This window comes from Colobus angolensis, unplaced genomic scaffold, assembly GCF_000951035.1.
Source record: "Colobus angolensis palliatus isolate OR3802 unplaced genomic scaffold, Cang.pa_1.0 Scaffold26, whole genome shotgun sequence".
In the NCBI taxonomy this organism is placed as follows: Eukaryota; Metazoa; Chordata; class Mammalia; order Primates; family Cercopithecidae; genus Colobus; species Colobus angolensis.
In genome coordinates, this window is record NW_012115821.1 from 942,021 (window position 1) to 960,576 (window position 18,556).

The 18,556-nt window shown below is 38.9% G+C and overlaps 1 protein-coding gene across 5 annotated transcripts in view; it reads left to right on the top strand.

Annotated features, from left to right (window-relative positions):
- Nucleotides 1–18,556, top strand: part of FOXP1 (forkhead box P1) — a 658,747-nt gene that overhangs the window by 547,686 nt on the left and 92,505 nt on the right. For 4 of the 5 annotated variants that reach the window (XM_011947141.1, XM_011947138.1, XM_011947140.1 and 1 more), the window contains 3 exons: nucleotides 11,055–11,192; nucleotides 12,238–12,327; nucleotides 17,780–17,933. In XM_011947141.1, the coding sequence (XP_011802531.1) occupies nucleotides 11,055–11,192; nucleotides 12,238–12,327; nucleotides 17,780–17,933 (382 nt within the window). The remainder of the gene's footprint in view (nucleotides 1–11,054; nucleotides 11,193–12,237; nucleotides 12,328–17,779; nucleotides 17,934–18,556) is intronic. The other variant, XM_011947142.1, reaches the window with a different exon arrangement.

The window sequence follows — 18,556 nt, forward strand, 5'->3', positions numbered from 1 at the left end:
CCTGGCGGCTACATGGAGAGTGTCAGGTTGGTCCTTCTGATTGATCTTTGCCGGTTTCGCTCTCCTTCCCCCGGCTCCGCGGCGCCCGCTTCCTGGGGGCCTCGCTGGGGAAGGCAGGAGAGCCCGAGGGTTCTGAAGTTGAGTCTTTTAAAAAATCATCCTCATCCTCGCTGTTTACCAACTTGGGTAGGAGTTGCGCTCTGGAAGTGGAGGCGGGGAGGGAGTAGAGGGTGAGAAGAAGGAGCTGCAGGCCTGTGGGTCCTGGAGAGAGATCCCCCCCCCCACCCTTGCTCTCTGGCTCACACTCTCGCTCTCTTTTTTTAAATGTTCATGGGTGGGGTGTAGTTGAGAGTTGGAGGAAGTCCTGCTTGTGTGTTTCTCTCTCTCTCTTTTTCGTTTGCGATTCATTTTCTGCCGGTCTGGCCTTCACGCAGCCACTTTGGTGAAGCCCTCGCCATCACTCCATTCGGGGGACGTATCTGGGGTGTGATTTCTGTCACTTTCAGAGCGTGTGAAATATACAAGGAGCCTTCCATCTCAATGTAACCCATGTGGATGTTTCTTTGCTTCTGATAGTTTGTTTCTATATCTGTCTAGGCTATTTTCAGCTTAGCTGTTCAAATTCGAGGAGTTCACACACAGTAAAGGGGGAGGGAGAGGCACAGAGCCCCACACCGGAGCAGGCGAGCGAGCGAATGGAACACTCTGGCAGGTTGGGGATTCTAAGCCTCTGTTGCATTACTTGGCTGGTTAATTAAGTAGTGAGCGGGGTTTGGGTTTGGACGTGCAGCAGACTGAGGAATTGCCACGGGGTACTCCCAGCTGAATCGGCTCTGAATGTAGCTAACTCAACTGTCAGAACTGCATGAAAGACGGTCAGTGGAAACGGGACTTTTATTTCTCCCCTCCCCAAGTGTGGTGATGGGAAGGAGAGGACCTTTAGGAAGTGGGTGGTAAAGTTTTAGAGCAAAGTACATATAGACTCTTCCCCTTTGGGATTAACTCCTTCAAGTCCTGACAGTTATAAGTAAAATATCTAGTAATTTTATATTTTTGTCCAAACAAATCAAATGTTCTAATCAAACCAATTTAAAAATGCAAATCACCTCATTTCCATAGATTCCAGCATTCTAAAAGTGACACATTTGGGGGAAAAATTAAGAGCCTGATAACAGGAAATGTGAATCATACTATCAATGACTAATCTGCTTAAGAAAAAAAAATAAGTTACATTTATTTTATCATTAGGAAGTCAGTGTTAAGCCAATTTTTTAAAGTTTAAAGCAAGTGCATTTTTATTTTAAAAGCGGCCCTGTTTTGCTGTTTTTGTTTGTTTGTTTTCATATAATGAGTTTTCCAACAGGAATGTATATATGCAATCAGAGGTGGTTTATGTGGTAAAGAGCGCAAGCTAGCATGTTAGTGCCAAAGAGCTGGAACATGATCACATTAAGATTTTAGTTTAGGGTTTGATGTGTGTGTTGCTGTTACTGTTGTTTAAAAGAATACAAAGCTTCCTTGGTTATTCAGATTGACCACTAAGTAAATCAGTTGAAGACAGAAGCACGTTGTCCTAATTGATGCCCTTTGCATAAATTGAAAAAAGGTCTGTATCTATTTTAATGTGATTCTTTGTAGCTGCCTGACACATTTCAGTGAAAAGTGTGTAAAAATGAAACCAAAATACAGACTGCCTACCCAGAGACACTGGCTGACTTACTGTAGGATGTGATAGAGCTGAACTGAAAACGCATTGGGCTGACACTTGATAATCAAAGTTGATTTATTGTTCATTAGTACTGCATTAGCCCTTTCAGGCAAGACAGTTATTTGTGTAGTGGCCTGTCAAGAGTGAGACTGCAAGCACCTGTCATTTCTAAGGCATGAGATAAGCAACCAAATATTAAGAAGATGCAAATAAAAATAAATTTGACTAGGTAAAGGGGCACATAGTAATACATTTTTTTTCTTTAAAAAAATAGTATGGATCAATACCAGCCCATAAGAAAGAAATCTATTGAGGATTATTTTTTAACCCTAAGAACGACTTACAGAAGCAAAGTAATGGGCTTTATATTCACCCGTTTGCCTTAAGAACTTTGTTTCCTGCCCAAATGTTTAGCTTGTCTGACAAAAAGTTGGTTAGTTAAGGAAATGAGAAGCATGACATGTCAATTACCTAATCCGAGTAATTTAGGTAAGGTAGGTTTTTGTTTGTGTTGTGTTAATGAACATTTTATTAAATGAAACTTGTAAGCATGGGTTGATTACATGAAAATGTGATGGCATCACGGCTAAGCTATGATAATGTCGGCTAATAATGTCAAGTGCATTTTCTGCAACATGTATCACTCTCAATTTTTTTCTTCTTTCCCTGGAAGGGAATGATCTCATGACATATAATAGAAAACAACCTAAGTGTCAAAAGAAAACAAAATTAGCAAACTTTTGTCTGCAGCCATAGAAACGCGGATTAACTCATATTTTTCCGGGGATGGAATGGAAACATTCTGCATGAGGATATATAGTGTATTGTCTTCTCTGAATTTTCATTTGACAGGGATTTTAGAGGCTGTGATCTTAATTAAATCTCAACTAGCTGAAATAATGCATCTAAAGGCATGCAGTGTTGCGTAACCTTGCTCAGTTGGTAAACCATAAATCATCAGAAAGCTTATGATAGGAATGGTTGGTTTGAATTTTTTTGTTGTTGTTTGTAGTTAAACGTACCTTAAAAAACAAAACCCTCACCATCACTGCCTTGCATCTACACGTTGTCAGGACCTGTCACTTGAAAGATAAACTCTTTTATGACACTGACCAGTTCTACAACTTCTCAGCCAACCTCCACACAATTGGAAGATACCGTGAAATTAAAATCTAGATTAATTAAAAACAATGACAGTTCAGGTTTGTCTTGGTTAATGTGGCAGAAACATTGTTTAAGTTACTATGTTTCTGCAATAATCAGGAGTGAGTGTTGTGACTAGCTTCTCAGTCTGTACTAAAATTTGAGTAAAATTTGAATTGACAAAATGAAGGTTGGAGGAATTTATTTTATTATGTGGTTTAGTTGTAGATGAACATCACTAAAGAGAACCTGAAAACCATGTTCTTGGTAACTGGGCAAATATAGTGGTCAGTTAGATTCCACTTCAGGTGGTTCATCATTCCTTGATTTGCAAACAAGGGATAATGTAGCAACAGTTGATCGAGAAGGTTAGAGTAAATAAATACATAAATCGTGTCTCTCTGTGTGTTACATTTTAAAATATGCATTCAATGACAAGAAATTATTAAACAGCTTTATTAACTGTCCAGGTTTCATAAATTATAATGCTTGCAAATATTAGGTTATTTACTTTTAGTGCCTCAAATAGATAGTTTTAACTGCTGCAGTTTTTGATTTATATATATGCTTGAGGAGAAGGAACTACCTACATATAAAAGTTGAGAATGCTGTCTTGTGATAGCTTGATTTCATGTATCTTTGCACATAATATTTCGTGTAAGACTAGAAGTTACATTGCTGATGGGCTGCAGCTCTCTTGGGGCAAAAGGGTAGCTTTATGTGTATCTGTATGGCTAGATTTGGGGATAGTCTTAACACTGTTAGCTAAATTTGTTGTTTGGTAAATGATTTGTTTTCTTGGAAGCAGCGTATCTCTGGACTCTTGTTTTAGTCCTTTCAGAGCGTGCAATACTTCCCTCCCACCCCCACCAAGTGGCATTTTGCATTCAGTCTTATTTTCTTTCATTTAAGAAAGAAAACTCAGGTGTCTCTTAGCTAAACAATCCTTTGCAGATTGTGGGGACTTGAATTGTCTGAGAAGAGCTAATCTGGGCCTCTACTTTTGGATTGTAGGAATGCTCTTCATTGAGTCCCTCTTCCAACCTGTGAGTTGTTTGAGGAGAAATTAATTTCAAATGAGAAAAATGGATACTGAACACATACATTGTGCCTCATTTTCAAATCCAGTTAAAAACAGCTAATCAATGAAGATGCAGGCTAAATGTTAGGGTGAGCTTTTTAGAATACCTTGGTATCATGTTTTAATTTCTAAGCTTTATCTTGCCCTTAAATCTGAAACATCATTGTTCAAATAACTGAGAACAAGGTAAATCAACAACATCAAAAAGGTCGGCTTCTGTGATTTCTCAAGGGCTTGTTATTTTGTACTTCCCAATTCTATTTGATGTCTTGACAAAACAAGATGACACAGGGGAGAATACATTAAATTTTGATTTTTTTCATCTAACCTGTTACAGTTGTGGCAGCTTAATTTCTTCTACTTTTTCCTGAAGATGGCTTTTTGTACAATTACTCTAATTGTCTCACCACTTCATGAGGCGGGTCTGCACGGGTTTCCCATTTGCCTTGATTTTACTTGGCATTTTTGAACATATTTTGACCTTTAACTTGTAGGAAGCTTTTGGTTGGACTTTGTCTTCATTAGAAATAAATCAGTGAATGCTGAGATTGTCAAAGAAGCAACTGATGTTTTCTCATTAGAATCTCATTTGCACCCTTTAGCTTAACTGTGATGTATAAGGTGAAGGTGTTGGAAATAGGCGTGAGAAACTGTACAATTTGAGAAACTTGAGTTGTAATTCTTTTTAAAGAGTGATTGCACCCTAAGTAAGGCCTTATAAAACTTTGGAAATGGTCTAATTTTGGCCTACCTGTATGTTGAAATTCAATTATAGTCCCTTCTCCCTCTCAGTAATATGAGAAAAAAAAAGTACATATTTGCAGTTAAGCTCCGTATGAAATTTTCTATGCTGATTAAATCATGAGGAAAGCAGAGCTACAAATTTAATTCTTAGTGTTAGAAAAATCTTCTTTAGACAGAAGATAGACATTATATTTTTCTTCATTTAACAGTAACTGTTGATCTAAAACTATATCCACAAGTTATATTTTATTTATTTTAATCGTGTATGTGTCTCAGATAGGATTGAAACAGTTGCTGTCTCTTTCATTATTTTTGAGTAATACTTCAATTTAAGAGAACTTCTTTAGCCAAGGCCTCTTCCTTTTCCCTTTAAGAACTAAAGATCTATGGATAGAATCTTTTCTGGGGTACCTTCTTGGAGTAGTTCTCCCCCCTCCCATTTGCAGCACTTAAAAATGATTTTTGTTGTTGTTGTTAATATAAAATGCCATAGCATGTTTAATTCACATGCACTAAATTGTTTTCCATCCCAGCTACAGGAGAAAGTGGTGGAAGTAGAAAAGAGAAGGCATTTTCTTGATTTAAATAATAATAATAGTTGCTAGGTTGAAAGAATCAGTGCTTATTGAGTGATTATTTTCATGTGTGGCTTCCATTGTTTCCTGTATTTAACAGTTGCTAATGGGAGAAGCGATTTAATTTATGTAAACTTTACATTTTTATGCAAATGAAGCTGATATTTATTAGAGCTAAAACAATTATACTGGCACTTAGTGGAGTAACCTTGTGTGCCTGGGAAATGTTAGAGGAGAGCAGTTGATGTTCCACTAATACCTCTGCTGTAAACAAATATGCATTTATGCCACTTTTTAGAGTTTAAAGACAAAAGAAAAAGAAGAGCTCAGAGAGCATTGCTGGAGATTGCTTATTAGGGTTGATAACCTGAAATAACTCCTGATTGGCAGGCGAGCCTTGGCCTTACAGTTTTTTTGTGAAAGAAAGATAGCCTTTCTTGATAGAATGTAATAAACAAAACGATAAAAAATGAAATGCTAATTGCATTTTAAAGAGGTCTTTTGAAAAAAAATTTTTAATAGTTGGTTGTATTGTTACTGAGAGAACTGTTATGCTAATGACTGACTACCTAGATGATTTTGCATTAATATAATAACCATTACCTGCCTTAGTGCTTTGTACAGTATTGTGGCAAAATAGCTAAGCCTAAAAGAGTTATACAAAAAGCAGAATTCCATAATGAAACAGAATTATACTTTCCACGTAACTAACAAGCTTTTTAAAAATTGTTTAAAGACCGAAATACTATGTCAGAAGTGTGTTTTCTTTCCTGTATGATAGTTACTTGCATGGTACCTGGTTAGTTCATTTTGTTTTGTTTTTTTTTTTTAATACCATGGAGAAATAGAAGCTTTCTAACTTTTCTGTTTGTTAGCCAATACCTCTGTTGTATCCATTGGCTTGTTAATTATGAAAACTGGTTTTCCACAGGGGGCCAGAGGTGATGATGTTTAATTTTCTTCTACACAGGCTAACTTGTATATGGTCATAAAATACTTAGCATAGTTTTTTTAATTATTATTTTTTAGTGGCGCTATATTCTCATGTTTGGTTTTTTTTTTTGACATTCTGGAGCCTTCTAATTTAATTTGTTTTGCTCCTGTTATTTGATTAATCAGGTGACACTGCCAAACCTGGTCAGTTATCACCCAGATACAGCCTGAAGGCTAGAACGGAAGTGAATTTTCTGGGACATACATGTGGTGAATGATCAGAGGGTAAAAAGAGTTTCTAAATTGTTAACCAGATTGATAAAAATGAAACAATGTTTAAAATTTTTTATCTTCTCATTCTTACTCTTTGTATACACGTTAATTATGAGATGATACCTGATGTGCAAAATTTATGTGTATGTGTACTAGGTAGTATTTACTTATAGTTGACTGGAGTGTAAACTAAAGAGAGAAAAAAATGATAACATGTTATTTTCAGAATTTATATTGTGTCTTCTCCCCTCCCACCCAATTCCTTCAATTGTCTCCTAGCTTAGAAATAAGTATTGTTTCTCTGAGTGTTTTTATTTGTTTGTTTGCTTTTTAGATTTTTCCCTTCCCATCATCTACCTTTCCCCATTGGACATGAGAGGAAATAATATGGCATATTATTTTAATAGTCTTTCAGCATTCAGCTGATAGTCATTTTGAAGAAAAAGAAAACCGTATCAGGCAGAATTTACACAGCAGTGTATGGGCTTTTAGCAGCAGTTGTTAGTGCTAACACCGTTTTCCCAGTTGCTGGTATTAAGGTAGCAGCAGGCCCATACTAGCAGAGCTGTGATGGCCCAAGCACAGCTGTATTTCTGCCATTCCCGCAGGTTTGTGTGCACCTGGGATCGGCCACACCCAGTTGGTATCAGTCAACAGTGTAGCATGCCGTGTGCTTTTTTAATTCATGATTTCCTCTTGAAACTCCACTGAGGAGTGTTAACTGTGTGCGTTTTTTTAAATTCAGTTTTGTATGCTAGCATTCTTTAAATGTCTGCCAGAAGTTTAATTTGAATTTCTGATCCCTGAAGGCAGCTAGACAGAATCATTCTAGTTCTTCATAAATTGCCTTCTATGATTCATTGTTAACTCATAAAACATACTCATTTCTATATACTCAAACAGTTAAGGTAGTTACAGTATCAGAATTTTTTTTTTTTTTTTGCCTTATATTTAAATCATCTTTTGAGAAAGAAATCAAGAATTCGCTTGAACTCCCAGTTAAGGCCTGAGCCCTGTAGCACAGAAAACATCAGAAATGAATGTTTTTATCTCAAGGAGGTTAAGGTAGATGGCATGAAATCTGAAAAAAGAAAAAAAAAAGTTTCGTTTTTACTGAATACTCTCAAAGAGGGGCCCATAAATATTAGAGTGCTGTAGTTAAAAACTCACATGACTGTTTTAAATACTATTGATTTAAACCACTGGCTAGATTTTATGAATCAAAGTGTAATTTCGAAGCTTTGGCCATATTTCTCGATGCTAAAGCACTCTCTCTTGTGTGCCTTTAGCTGCTTTCCAGACATTCAACACAGGATTAAATGATAGTAGTTACAGTGATCAATAGGTTAAGACTGCTACAATCACTCTTGCCGCTAATGACCTCAGTAGTAATGGGCAATAAAGTGTGGGCTGTAATAGCCTCTCGCTGGTACTGCATGCCCTTTGATTCCTAGTATTAGTAGGGACTAGCTACATGAAAAAGTTGGACGTTGGGAATTAAGGGAGTGGATATATAGGCTATAATTCTTAACTATTTAGAGCCTTAAAAACTGTACTCAGATTTATTTATTTTTTTTTTATTTTCTACCCCACCATAGTTTCTGGTCTATTTGAATATGTTTGTGAAAGCTTTCCATAGCCTCTTTTCATGATATGTTGGAACAGAAACTTTGGGGAAATCTCGGTTTTATAACATTTGTAAATGAAGCTGGAGCCTACTTTGGAGGCCCAGAGTTAACTGGCATGAAAACATGGTTTCAGATAGTAAAAGTGAAGTGAAGACCATCAGGATATAATAGCCCACTTCTGATTATTCAGAGACTGATCAGCCCGTTTGGAGGATTACTCAGGCCTCTTGCTTCCTTCCCTCCTTTGGCGGTGCCTGCTGCTGGAAAGCATATTATTACTCATCAGCACCTCCATCAAAATGTCCAAAAAGAGAAAGAAGGGGAGACTCAAGTTCATTATCCTGTTCCGTAACTGCAAAAAAAGGAATAAATGATTATGGGAAAAGGAGATTTAAACCACTGGTTGGATGTCAGCCTTTAAAAATTGTCTATACAGGTATATGTCAGTCCTTTCCATGATTCCCCCTTTTATTATTGACAGCCAGGGGACAATGTTGTTTCTCCTTCAAGAAGATGCTTGAAAAAACTATTTTAGGAGACATACGTAACTTTTAAAATCAGTTTTAGTGAGGGATGATTTACGTGGGCTCAGATATTCTGATTTTCAGTGTTTAGTTGGAAGAGTTTTGACAATTGTATACATGTGTGTGAGCACCACCACCCCAGTCAAGATATGGACATTTCCATCTCCCCCGAGAGTTCACCTGTGCCCCTTTCTAGCATAAGGGTTCTGTAGCTCTTTTAAAAACGATGACTAGGACGTTATTTCTATGATGTTTTCCGCTCTAACTCTGTTAAGTTCATGTTCATCACCAGTTTAGATTTTACACCACCCTATTCCTGTCTGTTTTCCTGTTCATCACCATCAGAAATTTGGCTCAAGAATATTTATATTGTACATCATCCAAGAAACGCAGAGGAAAAAAGAAACCTTAAACATGGTTCTTTTGTTTGCTTAATCAAACCTCCCCGTATGATGATGCAACTCTCAAGGAAAAGTAAACTTCTATTGTGATACGCTGGCTTTAGCAGCTCAAAGGATACCGATTGGCACCCAGTAGATATTTAAAAATCAGAAAAGTTTCTTCTGTATGAAGACAAAGTAGACTAATTGGAATTAACTTGCAGGTGGTTAGATGTTTTGATAATGTCTTCCTGGTGTTTGCCCTAGACTGAATGCAAGTTCACTGTTCCAATCATTGGTGATATTTTGTGCTACAAATTATCTTTTTAAAAGGATAATTTATCCATTCATATACATCTGTCCCATTTTGCATATGAAAATATTCAGACATGCCCATCTGTTTTAAATTACAGTGTATCTACATCTAAACTTAAAAGGCCACTGGAATAGGAAGAATTCATGGATGACCTTCCAGAGCTGGGTTAATGAAATTTTTCGCATGTTCTAGCTAGTGTTTTCCAAACACACGACACTTGCACATCAACATCCGCACACGTGAAACATGCCCACAACAACAGTGGAGAACGTTCACTGTACATGAATCTGACCTTCAGGAACCATTTTTAGTTCATCAAAATTAGTGATGCTGAGAAATCGGGACATCAGTGCATAATGACTGTGAAATTAGGAATGAGAGCTCGCTATGCAAATGACAGGACAAATCATGTGAAAAAGTCAGGATAAACTGCATATTAAGACATTATGTTACATAAAATTAATACTGCATTTCTGCCTTTTGCTTACTGCTCCCCTGAAAGATTTTTTAATTCTTTTATCTTCTGATCAGCTATTGTCTGCCGGATTTTTTTTTTAAGTGGCTCACAGGCAAAGTGCAAAACATGTTATTACCTTTTTTGTAATACATGAGATGACAGCAGATCCTTTTTAACAAAGTGTATCCTTTACTGCTTCTAGCTTCTTGCTGTCACGTGTTTGATTAGAAACCAAAGTAAAGTAAGATGCTTAAATATTACAGTTAGAAGACATACAGGTTTTGTCTTTTCTTTCATTGTTTTTTCTTTCCTTATCTTTTTATTTGGGGGGGTGATTTTTCATGAAATAGTCTTCTTGCATTACGGGGACTGACAAAATGGTTCTCATGTAGTCTGCAAATTAAACACAAGTGCAGTGATTATTTTGAATAGCTAAATTACATTCTAGAAAGCTTGCAGAATTCATAGCATTGTCATTAGGTATCCGCTTGAATACAATTTGTGTAACCTTGGCCAAGACAGCCTGTCATTTTAATGTCAGTGTTTTATCTGAACAAGACATCATCCTTTCAGATACAGTGTGCAGGTTCCTTGCAAAGATGCCCGTGCAGAAACGTGTTAACAGTTGCAAATATGAAATGCTATCAAGTTCATCACTGTAGCTGTTTGTCACTGAAATGTCATGGAAAGCGGCTTTTAATGGTATTGCACATAATATGAAAGAATTGAGACATCTGTATGCTGGGTGAATAAGGAAGGGTAAAAGGCATCATGCGAAGGGTCTGTGTTTCAGTTCGGAAGGTGTGTCCAAGGTTGCCCTTCCCGCAAGTCTAAGCATTCATTGATGGTTCTTAGCGTCACTGTCCACACAGTGGGTCATACGGGCTCCAACTGCAAAGGTGTTGGTTACCATTTGTCTTCTTCCCTCAAACAAAATTCAAGTTTGGGTTAACTTCCCACAGATAGTTTTGACCAAAAACTCACTGTTAATAAGCAATTGAGAATGGTCGTATCCTAACTCCAGTTAGGGTTTATTAAGTTTGTCCTTTTTGTCTGCTTGCAAGGCTGCCTGGAACCCCAGTCAGTACTGCAAGGTTTTATTTTTCTTTCTTGAAAATAAACTCCATGATAGATGAAATAGGATCTGTTGCTGCATCCCCTCTGGATAAATACATGTTGCATGGGAAACTGGGCAACTCTTTAAGCAGGCTGATGGCAGTCAGCTGCTGAACCTGGGAGGCTGCGTGCTTCTGATTTCCTGGCTTCCTATTTATCCTTCATTAACATTCTAGGTTCCCGTGTCAGTGGCTATGATGACACCTCAAGTTATCACTCCCCAGCAAATGCAGCAGATCCTCCAGCAACAAGTGCTGAGCCCTCAGCAGCTCCAGGTTCTCCTTCAGCAGCAGCAGGCCCTCATGCTTCAACAGGTAATTGTCCTTCCTCCATCTCCAGCCCGTCTCCCCCAGAACCCAGGGGCCCCCATCCCTCCATTCACAGTCTCCCCTCCACCAGAGCAGCTTCTTTGCCCAGTGAAGAGTAGAGCAGCGTGGGTGGGGCAGGACACAGACCAGTCCCTGAATAATCGATGTGCTTTTGCATGCCCAAAAGAGAGGAGACCTGCATGGTGACTAGGGTTTGGGCCTGGAGAGTACCCGATGGACTGAGATCAGGGCTGTAATTGGACTTGGTAGCAGTAAGATCTTTTAGGCTTACATGGCTTTACACTCTTTTATTTGGTAAGCCCAGAGGTTCCTAAATGGTGTGAATCAAAGCAAAATGAGGAGCACATTGGGAGTGGATTTAAATATGACAGTTCTTGAAGTCCCCATTTCAACTCAGAAGCTTACAGATTTTTTTTTTTTCTTTAAACATAAAGAAGCATTTTGGAGTTTGCTAATTTTTAGGTCCAAAGTTGATTTTACTTCTTCCACGTACGATGTTACTGAAATGAACTTCTGGTTGTCATTGCACCGTGGGGACCTAATAGTCAGACTTAACAGCCACCTGAACCAAGTAGATGAGATTCGGAACTACTGCAGTGGGAGTCACTGGCCTGGGGTGGTAGGGACAGGATGCAGCGGAAGCTCCCAGACTGTCCATGCACACACGGAATAACACTGCATAGTGCCCAGCCCTGTCATATAGAAAGCATGCAGTAGAGATTCACCAGACTCTCTCAGCAAGGGCATTTCAGCTTTGTTGCACTATCAAAGGTCATTCTTTGCCTTATTTTAATTAGTTTGTGTAGAAAATGGTATGTTTTTCATCAGTTCATTTTGGAGATTACTTTTCAAACAATAATGCCAAGAATAGTCAGTGTGCGCTGAATTTATTGTTGAGTTTCAAACTAAAGGTCAGGCCATTACAGATAAAAGGATGCTATTTTTCAAATCACAGTTTGTGTATGGCACCAAAAGGGACAGTGGATTGGCGCTACCCTCTGTTACTTACCGTCCTCTCTTTCCTTTGTAGCAGCAGCTTCAAGAGTTTTATAAAAAACAACAGGAACAGTTGCAGCTTCAACTTTTACAACAACAACATGCTGGAAAACAGCCTAAAGAGGTACCAACAATACATATTTTACTTTCAAACCACAGATCCCAGAGGACTATCTAGTGGCTATTAAACTGTCATTCATCTTTTAAATGATTGCACAACTGAGCTGACTCTATCGGTTCTCAGCTTTCAGACTGAGAGTTATTGTCCTGTTTTCACTCTTAGATTTTTCTGGGTTCCATTTGCTTGCTGCCACATATTTTATAACACCACTGCACGTGTACCTGTGTGAGGATCAGGAGAGGCCTCATTGACAGAGTCTTCAGGTTACTTTTTGCAACCTGGTAACAACTGAGGGCCAGAATGGAGCTGGGGGAAGTGAAGTGCTTTCAGGAAAATTTTACTTGGATGCACACTTCAGTTTTGTTTTTTTTTTTTCTTCCCCCCAGCTCGGAGAGCTTGGGTGTGTGGTGATGGCCTTTTCCATTGGAAGAATAACCCCTTGTGAGGTTGGATAAACAGACAAAAACGTTAGAAGAGGATTAAACATCCACATCTTTTGTTTAACTTCTTCATGCAAGTTGTACATAATATAATTGCTAAAGGCATGTACCAGAGAGCATGAGTTGAAGTTAGAGAAGACTCCAGCTTGGGTTGTGTTTTCTTGAGATGGGGGGAGAAAAGTATATCATAATAGCCTCTATATGCACCACGCTTGGTAGTGTCCATAACTTACCGCCTTATGCCACACCACGAAGGCTGACAGCATTCATCCCATACATGGTAAGGCCTTTCCAGGGAGTTACCACTTCACCTTCTACTCAATTCTGTGTGGGTAAGACTCAGTTGTGGGAGTATCTGTGTGCATGTGTGCGTTATTGTGACATCTTTCTACCCATTCCAGAGTTATCCAATTTAACTTGCCTCCTCATATTTTTACAGTGGACTGAAATTCTTTTTGTTTAAGTGTTCTCCTTGGGATGACACAATTTATAATTCTATATACAGCACCTCGTCCACTTTAACAGCTTCTTCACCAGCCCTAAGCAGGTGGCCACTTCTTTTCTTTTGCAGGGAGTCTTACCAGGTGACTCGACGTCCCTGTCGCTCACCTAAGTGAGGATGCCGGGCTGTGCTAATTTTACACCCTGGGAGTGACCCAGACATTCTCCCTTTGCTGCCGCCTCCCTGGACACAAATTAGGGACGTTTTCCATGTCTTGCCAAGTTTTCACCCTGGAGTCCTGTTGAGCAGCCCGATGTAAACCCCTGCAGAGTAGGGGCAGTTTTGGGGTGAAGGGGAGGAGGTGTTTTAATGAAAATGCTGACACAACCTTAAGTACAGTGGCGCGCTACCGGGTGCTGCTATAATAAAAAAGGGAACAGATTAAAAAGTGTCTAAAATGTAAATCTAAAGGACTAACAGTAATTAAAATGGAAATGGCACAGGGAGGGAAGGCATGTAATTGTGAGATATCACTGTGCAGAAGGCTCTCAGCTTTGTTTTGCTGGCTGTTTTTCTAATTCAGCAGGGCTTACTCATCAGTGGCAGTTCAATGCGCGTTAATGACTCTGGGATTGCAGGCATCACTCTGGACAAAGAAATGATTATTGTGCGGTCAAAAGAAGTTCAAAGACAAGAAGGGAATTTCAGTTTTTTCCTTAGAGATCCACATTCAAGAGCATATAAATTAAGCCAAATGTTAAAAACCACAGTCTGAAAGCTGACTTCAAAGTCACAACTCTCTAATTAATGAACTGCGAGCTTCAGTTTGGACAAGTTGTGGTTTGATGCGCCCATAAATCAACATGACAGGCCTGTTTCACAGTCTCAGACAGTGCTTGTCATTGAGTCACATCAGATGTAAACACAGCAGAAAAAAGAAGGGGTATGAAGGAGGTGCAATTGATCAACAGAATTGGTAAAAACCCACTTTTGAAGCACATTATGCATGATCACAGGAAATGGTTACAGCCTCAAGAGGTTTCCCCTTCTGCTGTTGCTTTTTTGAATCAGATTGCTAACAGCCTTCAAAAGGGAGAATAAGAATTATGGAGTTTCTCCCCTGTGGCTTGCAGGCAATAACCCCCTGTTGTTATTTTGTGCTTCTTTCTTTTCAAAGGCATCAAAATTTAGTTTTTTAAAGATCTTTAACTCTATATTTGAAGACAAACAAAAAAGGGCTGCCACTGTCATTCTTATCAGTTACCAGGGATTGTGTTTTTCCTTTCTGTTGCCACTTCTTATTAACCTCTTATTTGGTCTGTGAGACATAGTTTGGAATGCACGTCTGCATGCTGGGAGAACATGAAAGTTCAGATGAGCTCAGAGGGCAGATAAAGAAATGTGAAGGGGAAAGTTACACAGCAGAAAGAAGGATAAAAGTTACCTCTCCCAAATTGCTGTTGTCAGAAAGGAGAGCATCTCAGAGCACAAAGATGATAGTGGTGTCTGAGTTTGGGAAGGGATTAGGGGTGGGCAAGGAGAACACTTTCTGTCTAAACAAGGAGAAAGCGAGACATTGTAGGAACATTCTTGCATCTCCAGGTCGCTAGGTTTGCTGTGGTCCATGCTTTGTCATCCACTTCCCAGGCAAAGGTGACCCAGCAAATAGGTTGCTTTGAATGTCCTTTGAGGTAGGCAGACCAGTGGATGGGTCTCCTTGGATTCATGGTGCCAGTGGAGTTGTCTGAGACCCAGGTAACAATGGTTAAGAGATCTGTATTTTCCTGAGGTAGGGACCAGTCTCCTGGAATTATCATGCAGGTGGTAGTCCTTTTGTGCTAAAATGAGGTGGAGTCACACGGTAGCAATTTCATGATGTGGACTGGTGGTTATGATTTTAACAAGGTTTGAACTTGGATGTTGACAGATGGAACAAGTATGTTAATTTACTGAGTCCCCAGTCATTAGTGGCTCATAATTTTGTATTGTCAGGCTCCCCCCATCCCCTTTTTTTTTTTTTTCCTGTTTTGATTACCTCTGCAATAAGACACCTGATCTTTGGCCAGAACAATGTACCTTTGCTTTTTTTTTTTTTTTTTTTTTTCTTCCTTCCCTGCTGAGGTTGCCTCGAGATGTTTCCCTGAGAAAGTTTGGCTCCATATTGGGTTGGACGAAGACAGGACCTTCCTTAAGAAGATACGTGCTCTTAGGTAGGGATGTAGGGAGGAAGAGGATGTAGCCCCAGTGCAGCTATTGAAGTGACTGCTCGTGAATATTGGACAGAGGTGGTGAGGAAAATAGACAACAGAATTCATTTTAAATCGAGCAACAAAAAAAGATTCCATCCTGTGCGGGTGAGGTAGGCTAAGTTGATTGTTTTAAAAGGGCCGTTTGTCCCGGGCAGTTATGACAGTTTATGTTAGGCAGTAGGGAGTAGCCGAAGAAAGGAAAACAGACCTTTGACTGCAGCTCTAGGGAGGGGATCCGAAACGCGAGGTTTATCAGGGCATTTTAGCATTTTAACACTGACTACTGACCTGCCGAGGGGACTGCACGGAGACCTTTTTTGTATGCATTCAATTGTGAGAAGTAAACAAATGGACCCGTATCCTGTGTTTGGTAACTGGGTGGGGAGCGCAGTTTGGCAACCAGTGTTGCTTTTAAATTCTTTCTTTGGACAATGGGCCTTGTATACTTTTATATCCTGGCTTTTCAAACGTAGACAGCTTTCATGAGCTTTTCCTAGGGATGGCCACAGAGACAACAGAAAAGGCATCAGTCATTTTATATAAATACAAAATTTTTAAACATTTCATTTACAGTAAGACAGGAAACACCCTCCCCAACCTCCAGCTGTACCCCCCCATTATATTCTGCTTTCAGAAGAGCTAATTCCCTGATCTTTTATTGTGTCAATGTTGTTTTTTTCTCTTCCTTCCCTTTTTTTTGTAATGTTGTGAGTTAATATCTGTTGAAGAAGTGAAAAAATCATTTTGACATGAATATAACTATCATTGGGTTTTACATTAATGTGATAACTTGGGAAGGGGTGAAAACAATTGGATCATTTTATGCATGCTGTTCGTAAAATGAAAACACTGGCTTTTCATTTAAATTTATTTAAATTTTTGTTGTTAGTGGTATAGAATTTGTTTTTTGGAGTGAAACTCAATTAACTTTCTCAGTGGCATGGTAGTAAGTCTGAAATTGGTTGCTAATACGAGAATGATGGTTTTTACTGTAAAATAAACTACATGAAGACCGAAAGGAAACCACCATTTTTCTCTTTCTTTGAACTTTGCATCAGAAGGTCTTGATATACATACCATTTTATGGATGTATCAGATCAAGGTCATGTGTTAGGTTAAGTGAATGCAGTTGTTTGTAAAGTATAGTTATTAGCCAGAACATGTAAGCTCAGAAAGGGCTTGGATAGTCCTTTTAGTTGTAAAAGTCTCTCTGATCTTTTAAATCATACTCAGAATTAGGAACACTGATCTTGTTCTTTTCTTGAAGAAACTTTTTTTTTATGCCACAGTTTGTTAAGGGTTAATTTTCCTTTTATAATTGTTAGCCATAATGTGGCTAAGACCTCCACCTCGATACGATTCCTAGCAGATTAAGGATATTAGATAATTTCCTTCTATTTATTGTGCTACTGCACTGTATTCTCTTTCTATCACTCAGATAATTACTGAGGAAATCTACATTAATTTTTTTGGCTGAAGCAAGGCCTGCTAAACACAGGAATGATGTATTGATGTTTTACACAACAAAAGTTTTCCTCCTGTCATCGTCCAATCAACAAAAAGATATTTATCATATCGTAAAGCCCCTTCTTTTCAAGAACAAAGCAGATGGGGGAAGCAGGACAAGCAACCAGAGCTGGGGGTTTCTGAGACTAAAACCATGTTAAGGCATCTGAAGCTTAGACTGTCGTTCATATTAAACTCACAGTCGAGTACGATGTTGTTTGCTAAATTATGAATGTGTGTAATTAAAATCTAGTGGCTGTTTCTATGAAAGATTTACAATGTTATTTCATCGTTTGTCATGGCTAATTAACAATATTAGATGAAGTTTTTCTTCTTCAAAGGTCTGATTTTTTCTCATTTATTTATGTCAGAAGTGATAAACAGAGTAGTTAAAAGCTTCTGCCGGTGCAGGCAGGGAGGGAGGCAACTTGTTCTTTTACACCTCAAAGGTTCGGGGTTCAAACCCCTTCAGACTAGAGTGATGCAGTCTTCTCTCTAGTGTGCATAATTAAACATTTCAAAGTCTAAAAGTTTACGTCTTGATGACAAAACTCAGGCCTTTCAAACTAGGGGGAAGCTGGTTTGATTGACGAATTATTTATTTATGGGAGCAGGCAGTAGAAAGGTAACACACTCACCTCCCACCCCTCTTCAGAGGAGGTATGTTCTGTCCCTTTTAAACCTTGACATGGAGCCCTCCACTGAGCTCCAGTGACCATTCTCAGCATTTGACGATGATGGTGAGTTTTGAAGTTTCCATACTTTTAACCTTCCTAGGGAAGTGGCCATCTCATTTTTTTCTTCCTGATTTCTTACAGCAACAGCAGGTGGCTACCCAGCAGTTGGCTTTTCAGCAGCAGCTTTTACAGATGCAGCAGTTACAGCAGCAGCACCTCCTGTCTTTGCAGCGCCAAGGCCTTCTGACAATTCAGCCCGGGCAGCCTGCCCTTCCCCTTCAACCTCTTGCTCAAGGTATGCGTTGATTATGCAGAAGGCACAGCTCTGTGAAGACTTTGGGTGGACGTGGTGGGTTGTCTCTTGGTATATTCATTAAGTTCATTGTCCATCAAAACATGCACATAGATTCTTTGAAGAAAAGTGGAGTGGGATCATGATGGACCCATGCAGAAGGTGAAATGCTTGTTGATGCCAAAATGAAGTCTTACGGTGGTCTGAAGGCTTAGCTATACTGTAGCAGAGCAATCCCACTGTTAAACACTCTTGGAGTAAGGGAATGAGGCACTGCTTTGCACTTACTGAGCATTTTAATGGACTCTTGTAGTGTTTCTGTTTGGAACCACAAAGGAATTTTCCTGAAAATTTAAGAGATTTTATACCATGTAACGTGCTATTTTAAATCTTAGTAGGGCTTTATAAATACCACGTTTTAATATGTAGAGAAATTCAGGTTTATTTTTCTGTAAACGATTAAAATCAACAACTTTCTCTTATAAAAGCCAAGGTTGTTTTTTGTTTAGTTTCCTTTTTTTTTTCTTTTTGCATTCATCTGTTGATTTTTGAGCAAGTTAGTTCTCTACTCATCAGAACAGGTACCATTTCAATCTCCAGTTCCTCAACAACTGAGATTCCTTGAA